This window comes from Chelonoidis abingdonii, chromosome 6, assembly GCF_003597395.2.
Source record: "Chelonoidis abingdonii isolate Lonesome George chromosome 6, CheloAbing_2.0, whole genome shotgun sequence".
Taxonomy (NCBI): Eukaryota; Metazoa; Chordata; order Testudines; family Testudinidae; genus Chelonoidis; species Chelonoidis abingdonii.
The window spans coordinates 48,601,576-48,619,570 of record NC_133774.1 but is presented as its reverse complement, the minus strand read 5'-3'; the positions used below and the strand labels follow the sequence as shown (position 1 = coordinate 48,619,570).

Sequence of the window (17,995 nt, the reverse complement as noted above, 5' to 3'; positions counted from 1 at the left end):
AAAGTTCACAATAACTTTGTTTATATAGTGAAAATGTAAATAATTGTCCACTATTAAAACTGAAGCACTTTTGTGTTGAAGTGATAAAGATTTTATGCCACCAAGAGAAAAGTTTTTAACAAAAATACAGATTTAGGCTTTAGCTCCTGATGCTGTGAACACTTATGCACTTTGAAGTCAATGGAACTATTCATGTGTGTAAAGTTATGAACCTCCTTAAGTGTTTGTAGGATCAGAGCCTTACTTTTTGATATGTTGTTCTTTGCCTATGGAAATTTTATAATATTCAGATAAGATACCCTAATAGTAGAGACATTTTTTAGAAAGCATTTATAATTTAGTTCATTATAAATTTCAATCTAAAATTGCAATAAATTGCACAATTTTTCAAACTGGTTTTATGAAGCCTCAGATGTATTTAAATCAGTGTTGTTTTTTTAAAAGATCAGGTGACTTCAATCATGATTTAAATCAATCCACCCTGCTGTCAGAATAACCAGCATTTTTAAGCTAGGGCCAAGTCTTTTCAGTTCAGTATAGAAAAAAATAGAAGGGTGTGTGTGTGTGTGTGTGTGTGTGTGAAGAGATATACATTTTGATGCCTGATATTTATTTTACAAATGAGGATTAACAACATAATTCATAAATTGAACAAGGGCACATAGCATACTTTGTTTATCTAATTAATTGTCTGAAGCAGATTTAATATTGTGTCCTGTGGGAAATAGTGTTTGTATTCCGTGTAAAATGCAGGGTGAAATCCTGGTCACATTTAATTCAATGGCAAAACTTCCATTGACTTCATGGTAGTCAAAATTTCACGCCTGTTTATAATTTCACCAAGGGACTAGTGGTGACTCAAAGCAGACTGCTTTAATACATCATTTTCAATTTTATTATAAAAATACAGTGGATCAAATTTTTTCTGTTATGCCAGCAAAGATCTCGAATAACTCCGCTGAAGTCATTGGAGAATTATCATATACTACCAAGGCAAATTCAAATAATGCTTCCAAACCTTCAGCTATACAGGGTTTTTAAGTCATAGGGTGCAATCCAGCCTGCTAAAAGCAGGTTGACATGTCAAAGTGATGTTAGCTGCCCATGCTCCAGTGTGGTGTTCTCAGTGATGATGGTCACTGCTTTGTGCAAAACCCCAGTTTGAGTGGCCTGGGTCATTCATTGAGTTGGGCAACATTGGTTTAAATCAAAGCAACTAGAAAAAGGTAGAGTCCATAAACATAACATAAATAAGACAAAAAGCCCTTGGCCCTCAGGGCTTCCATCTCCATCTAAGTCCCTTGTACTTCCAGTCTCCCGGTTGGCTACAGGAGAAACAAACAACTGCACCCTGCCCTGGCCCGTGACTTTGGTTATTGTCTTCCTGCAAAGGTTCAAGGTGACCCTGTGCCTGTGTAAGCAGGTGGGGAAGGTCCTGTTGAATATTTCAGGGTGTCTGTTTGTCTCCTGGGGGACTTTTGTTGAGGCACCCTTGTGGGCTCTTTCTGACACCCAGCTGGGTGTTAGGGCCTTCCTGGGCCTTATCTGGCCTAGTTCCCATCTCTCCCTCATGGTGCGGTTCTCTTCCTTGTTGCTTGTAGGGGCCCATGTTGCCTCTTTGGTGGGAGGCTCCCAGGCAGCTTGAGCAGTCAGGTAGTCTTCCATGAGGTGGATCACTTCCATCAGTGTTTCCAGCCAGTGTCTGAAGCCCGAGTCTCGACCTGCTAATGGAGAATCTGTATGAACTGTTCAACAACAATGAGCTCCACTGCCTGGGGTCCCATCTGAGTTTCTGATCAGCACCACCAGAAGTCCTTCAGTTTCTGGGCAACCGCTCATTGCCTGGCCTTTGGGGGTATCTCTCGTTGCAGAAGAGCTGATGGTAGGTCTCTTCATTAATGCCTTATCAGGCTCAATATGGCTGTCTTCACGAGTTCATAATCTTGTGCAGCCGACCAATCAAGGTCCTGGTACACTGCCTGAGCTCCACCTGCCAAAATAGGGCACGCTGGATAGCCTACTGCTCTGAGGGCCATTGGGATGCCAACGCTACTCTCTCAAAGATTATCAGGAAGGACTTGGGATCATCATCTGCCATCATCTTGGGAAATGTTAGGTCTAGGGACTGTCCCCAAATTTTGGTAGGCACAGCTCCTGCCATGATGTGGTTCAAGCTGCTTTGTAAAGGCAGCAGGTCAGTCATATATTGTAATAACTGTTACTGGTGTGTCACCACCTTCTCTAACAGCTGCTGTTGTCACTGCTGCTGTCGTGCTTGTGAATTGACTAGTCACTGTAGGAGCTGATTCACCTTCGTTTGGGACTTTTTTGTTGTAAATTTTTTGTTTTGTTTTTAATGAGTTTTCCACTTTTCAGTGGTAGCGATATCCCACTTTTGGTACCACCCATCAGTAGTAATGGACACCATCTTTTTCAAAACCTCAGTTGAAATGACCTGGGTTGGGCCTTGACCTGAGCAGCAGTGGCTTAAATCAAATCAACTAAGAAAAGGCATAGTCCATAAACGAGTCAAAAAGTCCTTGGCTCTCAGGGCTTCTGTCCCCATCCTTTTTTACTTCCAGGGGCTGCTAGCTCCTTTGCAAGACTAGCAGAGAGTTGTTGCTCCCTTGAAGTCCCACACTCTTCTGCCCCCTTCTTATCTTGTTCCTCCCTTTTTGTTTCTCATAGGTATGCCAGGGTGGGACTGGTTGGGGTGTCTGCAGGCAGGGAGAGCTCTTAACCTCTTTCTGCCTGTGTGTTATGTTGGATTTGTAGACCTCATCACAGGAGTTTGAGCTGCTTTATGCTGACAGAGAGCATCCTGGTGATATCTTAAGCTGCTTATTGGGGATCAGAATCTCTCTCCTTTTATCATGACACTAGGATATGGCACGTTACAAGTTCCTCCCTCCTTCTGTTTACTAGGAAACATCCAGCCATTTCCCACTAAACCTCCACAGACACTTGTATGAATTCTAGACTCAAGACACATTCCCTTGCCTTGAGGTCTGCTAAGCTCTGAGCCCCACAGCTTGCATGGCCTTGGAGATTTGGGAATAAGATTACATGCTGAATCTTGAATTTCATAGTCATGGGCCTCAGATTTGGCTGAACTGTCCCTGTGTACTAGATAATTTTTGTAAATGATTTGAACATGCAAAGCTCTATTTAAATACTTAAATATGACTATTTATTATTAATACAACATTGCATAGGCTACCTGAATTTGCAATTACTACCATAGTAACTGCAATATGTGGATATAGACTAGGGTCTCTACTATGTGACAAGAACTTAGAAGTAACTATTTTCCTTTTTGCTTCAATCTGGACCCTCATTTAATCAAATTTAGAAGCAAGAATATGGTGATAAGACTAGTAGAAGAGTGACCAGAATATGTAAATACCAGTTAAATATACCCAGAGGCCACCACAAACTTCTCTAATAGATAGAATCAATTATGGGGAAAAAATCACTGCCATGCCAAGAACTCGTTTTCAAAGCAAATGTGGTGTTAAAAAACAGGCTAAAGCAAGCCCCAAGTGAGAGTGTTGCTTCTAAAAGATGAGCACTTTGATCGCTAAGTCAGCACAAGTTCATGTTCCATATCCCTGCCTAATCCTACGAGGTGTTGAACACTTGTTTCTGCAACTGCCAGTGATTCTCCAACATAATATAAGGAGCTTAATTTGAGCAGCGAGTGCTATACTCACGGTAGTTTTGTAGGGGTGAGAGTCAGTACTCCACCTCAGACTAGGAGGGGAGGTTATGGCAGCCTTAAGACACATTTGTACATGTCCAGTCTTGGGCTGTTCTGGAGACTAGACCCCAGCCTGATTGAGGCAGCTCTGAGGGCCTGTCTAAACTAACAACATCCTCCACAGGCTCAGAATCTCAGTAGCACTGTGGGCTGCAGCCTCATCTCTGACTTGCTTTCCACAAGCTTACATCCAGCAGTTCCCTACTCCAAGACTTAAAGCGGATCCTTGGAGAACAGCCTTATGATTGTCTTCTGTGTCTGTACCGGGGGATTCTCACCCAGATTGGTATGAGGCTGTGAGGTCCCCTTTACACCATTCTGGCCCTTTTATCCACCATAAAAGGACAGGAGTGGGGATGAAGATTTCGCACTACCTTTCTAGCTCTGTAGCAAGAGTTGTATTTTATGGGGCTATGAATCTGTGTAGCAGGACTTTTGCAGAGAATTTAAGAACTAGCATGCTTCAGTCTATCTCAGGAGCTATTTATAATATATGTAAGAGTCTATTATGGATCCTTTGCAAATTGATGCCTAGAAGGAAGCAACAAAAGAACAACCCCCTTGAGACATGTAACCACTTAGTGAAGTACCTTAACATCTTCTAAAATAAACTGTATTGGAACGCACTGAATGTTCATAGGGCAGAAGTTTATTTTTGTATTACTCTCTTCCTCTATAATATTTCTTTTAACCTGTTGGTAAACTTGCTTCTTTCTCCCAATCAGTTTTAGCAGCCAGTGTGAGAGCAGCATAAATGTGCATTTATCCTTATCTTGAAATTCAGTTGCAACTTCACCAGGTGTGAATTGCAGCTGTTTTACAGAGTATATCCCATGTCCTCCTACAGATTCATTGATATGAAAATACTCCTTGAAGCCCCATAGACATTGTCTTGAACACTGAAAAATGAAAGCACAAATCTTGAGTCCTGGAACATGATGGAACATTTTGCAGTTTTAAGAAGGTTAACTGTCTTTTTGGTCTATAGCAAAGAGCTAAAGACCAATAATGAAAGGCCTGAATCTAATGCTGAAAATTATGCATATCTTGAATTTTACTAGGTTTTATAGAAGAAAGCTGAACCATTTTTCTCAATGTAGCCTTTTGAGAGGTCCATATTTTCACCATAGATGAACTGTAAAATTGTGTTTTAAATAGACATTTCTAAGCTATCTGCAGACAGTGGCCACATTGCAGAAAAGGGGCTTGATTTGTGTCATTGACGCTGGACCCCAGCATAACACAAGCTTAGTATCAGATATAATAAACCAATTTACATTGTTTTAAATCTAAGCTGGCAATCATAATGAGTAAACATTTTGCTTAAATATTAAACAACAAAATTCCTCCTTCTCATTGGTAAATTGGTATTGATGATGGTTTATGATCCCAATTTTAATACTGCTGGTGTCACAGATGACATCATTTTTTAGCAGTATGGCCCCTGGTAGCACAAGCTTCAGAAATGCTCATTGTAATAAAAAAACCATTCATTTCAAGTACTCTGAAACAACTGGATAGGGTAGGAGATGCTTCTCGTCTCCTAGCTACTGTAAAGATGGGCACCTTAGAAATGCCTAACTAGGGTAGAACTACTAGGATGCTACAATGAAGAAAAGGCCTTTAGTTCTCATTTCAAACTGTTTAGTTCTAATCACAGGTATTTTCTTAAACTTTGTTTTTTATTAGCATTTGTTCATTCAGTAAAAATACTGTATAGGAGTCTTCCAACAATGTGGGTAACAATAAAACATGTATTGCTGTGTAACGTCAAAGAATTACCAGCACGTACAGTATTGCACAGTAGGGAGAAATAAAATAACAGCTCCTTAGTCATTGCATCCAAAATTAAAATTCAATACTCAAAGACCAAAAAGAGAAAAATCAGCATAAGTTACTAGCAAATCAGACAAAATATAACTGCATAACACTTTTTAAGAGTACATGCAATAATCAGGGATATTGCAAATTTCAACATCCTTTTTGCCTATTCTCTGTTAAAGGAGGGAAGTCAAGACTTGGAAAGTTGGGGTGGGAAGGAGTAAATGGAGGGAGAGCAGCTATTACTTATACCACGACTCCAGAAAATTTTATGAGAAATTAATTTTAAAAAATTCTCTATACTACATGGGAATTTTGTCATCATATTGGTAGACTACCAATCCTACCATAATAATCATATGGATTTTCATATAAATTAAGTCAAATACACAGCGTTATTCTGGTTACAATTCTGCAAGCTCTATAACACAGCTCACTGATAATTAATTTAATCTGGCACTTCTTCATTAACCATACTGTTTCCATGCAAATCTATGCATTTAATTGTGTCAAAAGTGTGGGGCTTCCCCGAAAGTTTTCAAATGCACTGTAGTCAGGCTTTTGGCACGTTGAAGACCTTTATTAAAGTGGCAGTATACTTAAGAAAAACAAACAAAGATAAGAACACTAGTTCAGGTTCGAAGCAGGTACAGTAGTGATGTTTGTTCAGACTTGCTATTGCTCTGTCTTTAACACATGGTTTGTGTCTCCCTTTAGGATTGGCGGAGCTGTTCCAACAGTGTTCTCGTATTTTTCTGAAGTTCTTGCTCGAGAGAAACGTGGTGAACACTTAAGTTGGCTGTGCATGTTTTGGATGATTGGAGGCATCTATGCTTCTGCCATGGCTTGGGCAATAATTCCTCACTATGGTAAGAAACAAGTCTTCCCCACGTGTATATTACTCCTATCGTACATAATCAGTAAACCACTTTACAGTCAGAAAAAGAGAGTACTCTGAGTTTGTATTCAAAATATTGACCCACTTACTGTAAAGGGCTAATTGATTGTTTTTAGGCAAGTTGACACATTATATCAGACCATAAATTACAAAATATTGAAACGTGCAAAAATCAGCCATTGCTCATTCTTCAGCCAATTGTCCCTGAACCTCATGAGACTGGAACTTAATACACTGGAATCTCTTGTAATTTAATTAATGTTAGCACTGAAACTGAAGAAATGTATTTGTGGTAAACAGATATTATAATAACTTGCATCATACAGAAAAAGTTTGAAACAATGGTGGTGTATTTGTGCCATTGCTGCTGAAATAGATTGAAGGGAAAAGTTATCCCCTATGTTAAAAAAAAAAGAGTAAGTCATTAGATCATAAAATCTTCGGAAAGGAGAGCAAGGAAGGTGGTTCTTATTAATGTTTGCATCTCCAGCCCAGAAGACAATGCTACAGTGGCTCGTTGTCCATAAATTATTTTTGTACTTCAGAAACGTAGAAATAGAATGAACTGCAATATAATGTAACAACTTCTAGATTGAAAAAGGTACAAAACGTCCAGCTATACAATGCACACCAATATAATGAAAGAGCTCCTGAAAGTCGTAGCACAGTGAAAAGGCAACATTGAGATACAATTTTGACTCCTGGGCACTTGAGCCTGACTTTGAGGTGTTGACTACTCTCAGACTTCAGTGGGCACAGAGGTTGCTCAGCGCCCTTTAAAAATAAGCTCTTGTGGATAAGCAGGATGTAGAAATGTTGCTCATTGCACCTTTCCAAACAATTAAAGGACTGCCATGAGATGCAATGGAAATCCTAACCAATTTTCTTCAGCCAAAACAATGGTGACCGTAAGAGTTGGAGTGTAAAAGGAAGAAAACAGGGGATTCTTGAGGCTTTCATAAAGGAGATGAGGACAAGTGATGGGAAGGAAAAGGAGGAATGGGTCATAACTATACAGACTAAATCTGCTTAATCGGATAGCAAAAAATCTTGGATTAAAATTAATCAGGGAATCTCACAGAAAAGCTGAATCTGAGTTTCTGACCCGGCCTCTCAGTCCTTGAGTTGCCAAAACTCAAAAACAATTACTGGCAAGAATATATGAATTGATTTTACTTTTCAATTAGTAAAGTACTATGGATACCAAGTAACTTTTCGTTCTAGTATACATTATTCTTTCACTTACACTTACCTTGAAGCAGAAATGCAAACATTATGATAAATTGATTTTTAAAAGGTTGTCTAGTTTTACTGCAGATTCTGGAAATACCTCAGTAACCTTTTCTGAGATGATGTTTTGTAACTTTATATGAAAACAAATCTCAAATAATAATGCATACCCCTATGCCAAAGTAGTGACACTCAGGGATTATTTCACTTCATCCTCCAACAGTGGAAGAACACCAGTAATAGAAAGCCATACTAAATCTAGCCTTTCTGCCCTGTTATTGGGAGGTATCACTTCAGCTGGAGACCTAAAAAGAAATGTAAAAGGAAATTCTGAGGGATGATATTCTTCAGATTCAGCCACACAAGGATTAGACCTTGCAGTGCTTTTTTCCCTCTCCATAAAAGAGGGATCCTAACAGTAAAGGGGGAAAATTGCCAGCAAAAATGTCTTTTCATCACAGTGAAAAAGCACAAACTTTTCTTTCAAACATAGGTTTTGCAAAATTGGTAAAACCGTTTATATGGACTTTAGTGGGGAGACTTACAAGGGTCATCACTCTCAGATGGACTTACTTAACCCCACTGGCTAATTTAAAAACAATGTCCCAGATCCTCAGCTGCTGCAAAAGTGGGATCATATCGGTGAAATCAAATGAGCTATGGCAATTTACACCAGCTAAGGATGTGGCCCACTGTTTCTAGAAGATCCTGTTTGTCACCAAGATTACATTTAAAACCCATGAGGTCCGTATCATCTGCACATGCTGCATAACTCTTCTTGCCATTAACAAGAACTATGCAGCTACACTGCGAAAGGTTAAGATTCAAATATTTAAAATGAAATTCTACTCAAAAAGTATTTTACTGAATTCTAGCCCTCCATTATCACTCACTGAGCCAGATTCTCTGCCACTTCCAGCATCTGCAGAGTGCAGTAGAGATGTGGAACCATCGGAAAGCTGGCTACACCTCCCTGAGTTTCAGCCTGGCTTGCCACATGTTAGGGAAGTCTGGGGTTTGCTTTAATATGCTCCACCTTGCAGTGGTCTCCAGGAAAGCATCTGCCAGTTGGGGATTGCCAGAGTGCAGTGCTCTCCAGACACCACTTTGTTCCTAGTATATCGTCTTCACAAATGTGCATGATAAATACATTTATCACATGTAGGTGTAATGTTAAAAAAAAAAAAAACTTGAACCACTAAGATGTGCATTTGGGTGAGTAATAGCATGATCATATTGCTGCAAATATTGGTCTTCCTGTTTCATCAGAGTTATACTATTCATTGCTCCCACTTTTATGACACCTTTAATTTAGGCTTCAGATACTATGCCTTCTGTGAAGCATTTAGCACCATTATGGGTGCTTTAAAATAATAGATATCAATGAGAGAGAAAATAATATAGTGGGCAGTGAGGCTGAAGACAGGGAGGGTATTTCAGAGGACTAGGAAAGAACAGAATGGCAACAGAAACACACACAAATTTGCTGAACAACATTATTCCCCCCTCTCCTCTTTCCAGAATGGCACCCAAGGAGGAGGAAAGAGAAAGAAAAGAAACAAGGAAAGAGAAGTGCTTTGTGTTTCAAGATTTCCTCCCTTTTTATTTTGAAACAAGTTTGATAAATTAATTTCTAAATGATTTACCCTTTTGATATTGGTTTGGGTCAAACAGACCACATGTATTGGTATTTTCTCTTATATAAATTCTACATTTCCCCCAGAAGTGGTCCAAAATCTTCAGTTGTCCCCCAAAATACTTTCTAGTCATCCTCAACATTATATCTTCACCTACCAGGAAGCAAATCAGAATTCTAAATAGCCCAGTCCACCCACTTCAGTAATCTATTTATTTAAACTGGAGGCATTTCTCTGCTTTTTGCTTTTCATGTGGACCTTGTCTAAGCGCAGAAGGGTTTGTTAGCATAGTTACAATGATACAGCTATACTGGCAAACCCTCCTAGTGAGCGTATATCAGCAAGAGTTATTTTGCCGGTATAGCTTATCCTAGCTCTCTGAACAAAATAAGTTATAACAGCAAACAAACTTTTTTGCCAGTATAACTGTGTCTACCCTATGGCATTTGCCAGCATAGTAATGTCAATTAGGCATGTGCCTTTTTGCATTCGACAAAGTGGGTATTCACCCACGAAAGCTCATGCTCCAAAACGTCTGTTAGTCTATAAGCTGCCACAGGATTCTCTGCTGCTTTTACAACCAACAATGTGCTAATAGGGTAAAATCGAAACAAGACTTTCATTAATAAAAAGATCATAAGGTGGCACGGATGTAGTACTTCAGGGACCCTGTGTTGAAAGATCACTGCTTCAGGTCCCTCATAATCTCCACTCTAAGTGCTAGTGCCTCTGTTGAAGGGCTTTGTTAATTTATAATTGTTGTCCTTTGTGTTAAAACTGAAAATGAATGTGGACTTACCTAGGGTCCCTGAAAGAGGAGTTCATGTCACAGAGCTGCTATTAGAAGTGGAAACATCTGTGAAGAGATGTTCACAATTACAGCCCATGAACAAGGTCAGCATGGGTCACTATCAGGAGCGTCTCCAGGCACCAGCGGCTTCAGTGGCAATTCAGCGGTGGGTATGCCAAAGGCGCGAGACTCATAGATCATCCACAGAAACACCGCCGAATCCACGCGGGCGTGCCGCTGAAGGCTGCCTGACTGCCGTGCTTGGGGCAGCAAAAAACATAGAGCCACCCCTGGTCACTATGGAGACACTGACTTACACTGTCACTAGGCTAGGTTTTGTAGGAAGGTTAATGAGCCATTTTGTACACGATTTTGAAACTGCAACTTCCAGTTCTGCATTATATTTGAAGGTAAATATCTTTAATGAATGTCAAAAGGCGGTAAACATTTGGCATTGTGTTTGGTTTTCATATAATGCATCTTCTTAAGTCTGAAAAAATGTTTTCCTGTTTCCATTGCAGATTTAAATGTATTATCCTTTGGATTACTCCCAAATATCTCCTTCAATATAATGTCAAATGACTCCACAACTGAGAGCTAAGAAACTAAGAGGCGTCATCCCAAGCCATTGTAATCATTTTGCCTCTCTGGCCAAAAAAACCCACCTTATTTAACTCTCTCTCTAAGTGGTCTTGGTGCCACTAGATAGAACAGAACACCACACCCAGAAGGTGTGTGGGTTACATAAATACACAGGCAGGCTGCATGTGGAGGCAGCTAGGCCCCCAGAGAATCACAGGATAAACAGGTAGCAATGGCACTTTCAAACCATTGACATGAGAAGCTATTGTCCCCATCCCAGCCTCTTGGAACCCAGAAGGGGTCATGCTGGTACACAGAAACAAATATCTGGAGATATTTGCCTCCAGAGTCTACTCCTGGGGGAATTCTGTGCCACTGCGCATGTGCAGAATTTATGACCACCTCTGATTTCTTTGCTTCCCTGCAGAAAAATGACTTTCTGATGGAGAAGCAAAGGGAAGTCACAAGACTGGTCATGCGACCCTCCCCAGCAGTATGTTTTGGGTGCCCAGAGCAGCCAGCAGAGAGGTATATCACTGTGGGGCAGGAGGCGGGACTGGGGAGGATCTGGCTGATGGCTCCTACCCTGCACTGGGCTCGGCTGCTAGTCCAGGCTGGGCTGGGGAGGGCGGGACATCCCCTATCCCTACACAGCATCCGGGGCTGGGTCAGACCCACCCCCAGATTTCTCCCCTGGTTGTAGGAAACGCTGCAGTTCCCCTCCCTCCCCCTCACCTATCACTCGTCATCTGCAGGGGGAGGGTCCCTGCAGAGGGAGCTGCTTCCCCATCCATCCAACCCCCATGCATCCGGACACCCTCATACCCAGACCTTCCTGCTGAGCCTCACCCATCACATTCAGAACCCCCCCCACATAAGCCCTACTCCCTCTGTGCCTGGACCACCCTGACAAGACACCCACACCTGGATCCCCAGCCCACCAAGCCCCAGCCAGTTGCACCTGGATCCCCACCTCACTGAATCCCACTTCCCCCAGCATCAGGACCCTCCACTGAGCCCCCCCACCACTCAGACCCTCCTGCCAAGCTCTATCCCTCCACATCCAGACTCCCCCTCCCACCGCTGAGCCCCAACCAACTTCACCTGGACCCCCTGCAGAGTCCCATTACCGTTGCATGCAGAACCCCCTAACAAGCCCCTGTGCACCCAGATCCTCCCCCCTGCTTCCAGAACCCCCGCTAAGCTGCCCACACCCAGATTACCCCACACAGAACCCTCTCACTAAGCTCCTCCACAGTTGGATCCCCCACACTAAGCTCCTCCACAGTTGGATCCTGCCTTGCTGAGCCTGCCTGCCCACACCTGGTGCACCTGGCACAGAGGGGCAGCGCCCTGGGGTGTTTCTGGGGCAGGCCTGGTCCTTGCACTGTTTCAGGGATGGGCGCAGCCTCTCTGCTTAGTCCCTGTCCCGGGGCGGGGGGAGGAGGAAGAAGGAGGGCTGCACAGTGATCTCCTACCTCTGTGCAGCCAGTGGCCTGTGTTCCCCAATGCCATGCTGGAGCCTCCACATTTATTTGATAAATAAAACTTACAGAATTTTGCAGAATTTTAAGATATTGTGTGAAACATTTTAATTTTTTGGGCGCAGAATGCCCTCGGGAATAAGAGTCCCACAGTGACTGAATGCATTCTAATGCAGCTATGTATATGCACCTTCCCCCCTTCCGAAGATGCAAATACACCATTTTTCTTGTCTAAATATAATAGGAAAATGTAAATATTTATATAAATCCTCAAAACAAAATTTCATTCAAACTTCAGACGATTGCAGCAATTAACATGCCTAGAGCAGAAAAAAAAGCCAAGAACCCAAGTAGAATCCATAACCTACAGCCACCCTACCACCTACCTCAATACCTGGGATTCTGGATCCACAGGCGCAGTGGAAAGATTACTGACCCAAAGATCAGACAGCCAAACTCAGAATCCTCATACTCATCGATATGGTGTTTGAACCTGATGTCCATGTACCATATACAGACTTTTAGACTGATCAACTAACTAAAAGATTAACTAAAAGAAACAGTTTTGCTATTGGTGTGCTGTTCCTTAAATGTGGATGGTTATTTCACTAAGACTTTGGTATTTAGCAATACTAAAACAAAAGTAACACCAAGGTAAAAAAATCTTGCTGTATGTTTACAGTAACTGTTTAGAACACAGGATGGCACAAGGCAGATTAATAAAGGAGTGGGGGGCAGGAGACAGATGTATTTGGTATGTACCATTTAAATCAATGAGAAGGAAAGAATGGTGTTTGCCCTTGCTCCATTATAACACATCTGATTGTTGGTTAATTTCCCCAGATCCATTCTCCCAAGAGACAAGGAGCTTCTCCAGTATTCCTGCTTACAATTGTATGAGTCTTTTTTTAAACAAGCAACGTGTCAAACTTTGCAGTTAGGATGCCTTATTCACATACAGTCAGGGTTGTGGAGATACACTGATGCTTGCTAAAGTTCTCTTTTTCTCTAATGCATAAACAATGTCTTGTAACAAATGTCATTTTAATTTTCTGCTGTAATGGTGATCGGTATAATTATGAAAAATGTGCATACATTTTTAAGCCTATCTTTTAATTGTGGGAAGCTGCTCTCATTTCCGCATTAATTGTTGTACATTTCTTTCTTGACTGACTGACTTGTGCTTAATCTTGTCCTCAACACTCAAAGTATATATTTTTTCTGGCACCATCTCAATCTCAGATGACATAATCTGCGGATAGGTTTTTGGGATCCTTCAGTATCTTTGCTATGCTACTGCTACATTCCTTAGATTGGAGAAGAGACAATCCTCCCAAATACCAATTTTCTATTTCCTTTGTCTGTTTTTTTTAATCTTCCCTAATCTTTTGAATCTAACCTACTAGTGCTTTCCAACCTATGTAAAGCAATTCAAGAAGTGCAAAGTCTAAAGATCAGCCATTTGCAGAAGTGGGAATAGAACTCAGAAGTTTTACTCAATAGAGCACTCTGTTCACTCATGCAGATCATACCACTTCTACTCTAGGAAAAGAATCAGGTTCCTAGATCATATCCAGCAACTGTGCCTAGGCAGCTGTCTTGTTTCTGATTAGATTATGATCATTTATTTCTTTGCTGTCTCCTTGGTTTCCTTGATTGCAGTTGTTTAGTGCTTGTATCTATCAATCTGCCTCTGAGTTAATATAAGAGTCAAAGGTACTAAGGGGAAGGCCTTGAGGTGTTGCTGCCTATCTCATGCACATTAGTTCCAAAGATATATTGCACAGGTTTTCTTTAAAAAACAAAACAAAAAAAAACCCTTTAATTATTTTAAATTATTTAATTGTAATCAAGAAAATTATTTTAAAAATTACAAGGGCATTCCACATATTAAAAGAAACCAATATACAATACACACAGTTAATCATCTATTCACTCCAAAACATTTGGATTAATTAGTATCAATTAGGTGAAGAAACTAAAAGCTTATATTGTGGTACAACAAAAACCTGAGTCAAAACTTCATTTTGTATAAGTCACATCCCAATTAAATTAAATCCGGTAATTTCACATGAGGAATCTAAATGACTGTAACTAAGCTCATAAAATGGTAAGTAAACAAAACCATATTTTTAATATCATAGTTTTAATAATAAGGAAAAAATTCAGTAAGGAACAAAGACAAACTAACTGTTTATATCAATCAGATTCAATTAGACTAGACTAGATTAAGTAGTAAACGAATGCAAAAGAGTATCTATTACAGCTGTAGGAAAAATATAAATTTCAGCTTCCATATTTTGAGAGTTAAAGCTCAGATCACCTCCTGTCATGGAAATTCTTGTGGAAGATGGCAGGGGAGGAAAAAATCCACAAAGTTTTCTCCAAAATTATTCTGTCTGAGCTAGACACAGCAGAGTGCAACTCGTTGGGGCAGTGTGTGGGTGCAAGGGTGTTTCCCAGACAGATTCTTTTACAGGATCTAGCCCTATGGTTGTACACTGCCTCACACAATGGAGTTCTGATCCTGACTGGAGCCTTTAAGCACCATCGTAATAATAACGAGATGTGAAGTGAGCAGGATTTTCCATCTTGTGGAATGAGTGGCATTCCAGGGCTGTCTTGCTCCTTGCAAGCACAGCACTAATTGCTTGCCCTGGGCAGCAGTCCCAGGAACCCACCTTAAAGATATCTTCCCAACCCTCTCAATGGTCCCAGGAAGAGGGGCTGGTGACCTCCCCCGCCTCCCACTTTCTAGAGGCCAGAGGAAAATTGTGTTCAGAGAACTCCCTCCATGCACAGATCTCCCTTGGATGATCTGAGCCAAAGTTACGACTGCTTTTTATATCAAATTCCAATTAAATTAGACTAAATTATTCAATAAGAAAGCCTACAAAATTAGTCCCTTAATTATATAGCATAAAGTAAATAGAAATGTATTACTTTCTAACAGTGTTTCAATACAAATATCAGATTTAAGTCTAAACAATTCTGTTCAGATTCTACTAAAATCCTATTGTATAATGGATCTTCAGTTGTGCTGTTCCACTTACGTAAGTAGACCTTTTTTTCCATAATGGGAGTACCTATCACTTTGTGGTGTTCAAGAACAGATGTTTAAGCATCCTTGACAAGACAACATTTTGGAAGGAAGAAAACTGAAACAACAAATCTTCTAGGCAAAAAGTGTTTCTGTCATATTAGATATTTTTTCTTCTAGGTGGGATAGGTCTTGAGTAACTAGGAAAGTATTAACTTGTTTGCTATTGAGCAAATCTTTCCACTGGATCTCCAAACCACTGAAAAGTCTTTCTCATGAGCTAACAAGGACTCAGAAATTACAATGTGAGTTCTACTCAAGTAATTAAAATTAGATCATATGAAAGGTGGTGAAATTTTGTTGGACATCTAAAAATATTTAGAGATTTTTAGCGCGGACACAAATTTATCCAGAGGTATAGAATTTAAAAATACAGAGATGTAAGTGTCCAAATTATGGACCCCCAAAGCCTATGGATATTAAAGTGTTTGTCTTAGAAAGATTTTGTAAAACTTCCATTCGCTGATGGAAGCAATGAGTTATCCTATTGGTGACTTTGTACTGTCTTCCTTTGTTTGCATTTGGAGTTATATTTGCTTCTACTTTTTTTTTCTTTTTTTTTCTTTTTTTTTGGAATCTTTCTACTTTTCTCCTACCAGTAAACTGCAAACTCTGACCCCAGTTCTGCATCAGAATCTACTAACATGGGCCTCTGCACCCATTTAGTGTCCCACTGACGACAGTTGGAGTCTGGATAAGCACAGGGCTGTATGAATGGATCCTGGTGCAGAATCAGGCCTTTATGTGTAACTGTCCAGTTCTGAATTCAACTAGTCAAATATGTTTCTCCTTGACTCGGTAGTGAATAAAATGCACTGTAAAGATATTTCTCACTCGGTAAAGCAGATCTATTTGCCTTAAGTGTTGGCTAAAGGTGACTGTGACCAGGAACAGAAGAGATCTTCTTGTCACACTTTTCCCCGTAGGTGTCATTAGAGTTGTCACGGTAGCAGTTTTTTCCAATGTCATATTCTCTTTGTTCTTTTGTCTTCCCTTTGGAGCTATCATAAAAGAAAAGGCAAATACACATTTAAAAGCAAAAGAAAGTCCCTTTCTTTCATGGAACTGCTGTATAATACATTATCTTAAAAAGTGGAGATGGGGGCATGGTCAATTACATTAAAAAGTACTCAAGGAGAACTAAGCTGTTGGGATCACTTCTCTCTAAAACAACATAGCAGCAATGAGAGTAGCAAAGTTTTAAATGCCCCTCCCCTCTGTGTCCTCTTCCTGGAGTGCACATGACTGGGTGCTCCATGCACACAGAACTGGTATTATGAGCAGATGAATTTTAAACCCTCTCTTCTGGTGTCCTTTGGCATGAATGAAGCTGGAGGCAAGGGGAGGCCCTGAGCAGTAGTAAAAGCGTAAAGTTTTTAAACTCTCCCTCAATTTGTACTTCTCATGAGAGCAGCAGGGGTTGGATGGCACTAAGTAATATTTTAATCTCTTTCTTCTCAAATTCTTCCCATGGATGGGGGTGGATATCAGGGGTACTGAATGGCAGTGGGAACATAGGGGTTTGCACGGTTCTTTGCAGCTCTGTGTCCCAAGATCACTGTCATGAAAGGGGTCTCTCTCTCCTTTTCTGTCAATGGTAAGTGCAATATATTTTAGCTAACGTGATAGCAAAGGTATTTTGTTGTGTTTTTAGAAATCTATTTCTACAACATTAAGTGGTTAATGCATGGTTTTGTTATTAAGGTCAGGGGACTGGTTTTATCCTGGCTCTGCCACAGATTGGCTGTGTCCCCTTAAGCAAGTTATTTATGCCAAAACTTTTCAGAAGTTTGGGTGTCTAATTTCTGGGTGTCTGGCATGGAACACCTATTGACTTCAATGGGAGTTGTGAGTGTTCAGGTCAGAGATGTGCCAGATGGGCACCGAGCAATCAAAGCACTGAAAATTGAGTGCCTACTTTTGAAAATTTGGGTCTTAACCTCTTTATGCCTCAGTTTCCCCATCTGTAAAATGGTATACTATTATTCACTATGTGAGAGCAAATCAATGTTTATAAAGCGTGTTAAGAACTTACAGTGGACGGTGCTGTACAAGTGCAAGGCATTATTTATTTGTTAAAACCTAGAAGCTTTGAAAGTGAAGTCTATGAGGGTCCTTCGCTACTCTGACTTTTACAGGTACTTCTGCTTTCAATGCAGCTTAGAAATTCAGACAGGTGCCTGTTTCATCAGCTGCTCCTAATATTTCTTGAGGAGCTAGTTACCAAGGGAGCTATAAAATGTATTATAAATCATGGTTTCATTTTAGGCAAAATGGTGAGTTCTTCTCCCTCCTCCCTCTGCTTCAGTCCCCAGCGTCAGATTTAAGTCTCTGTGCTGCAGTCCATTCAACCAATCAAAAGACAAGGATGCACTTACATGATTTGTAATAAAAAGAGACAAGCTTGAATGGTTTCACACTATGCTATCACTACAATGACTGGACCTAAGAGATCTAGGCAAAAGCTTCTGCACACACTGGTCAGATTTCCCAGAATTGTTAACTGCAGCTCTTGCTATACCAACACCTGATAGATTGGTTTAAGATGGAGATTCATAAGCAGTGGTCTGCTTTGTTGTTTAGTTCAAAGATGGAACACACTGGAGTAGGCTGTTGTCAGTGATATAGCGATGCTAGACAGAAGTAGGTCAATGGAGTTTGCTTTACTCTTTCTGCAGGAGGCAGAGTTCAAA

General features: G+C 40.6%; 1 protein-coding gene across 1 annotated transcript in view; it reads left to right on the top strand.

Moving 5' to 3' along the window:
• SV2C (synaptic vesicle glycoprotein 2C) overlaps positions 1-17,995 on the top strand; it is a 187,033-nt gene that overhangs the window by 99,950 nt on the left and 69,088 nt on the right. The window contains exon 4 of the mRNA XM_032774308.2: positions 6,299-6,450. Within this exon, the coding sequence (XP_032630199.1) occupies positions 6,299-6,450 (152 nt within the window). The remainder of the gene's footprint in view (positions 1-6,298; positions 6,451-17,995) is intronic.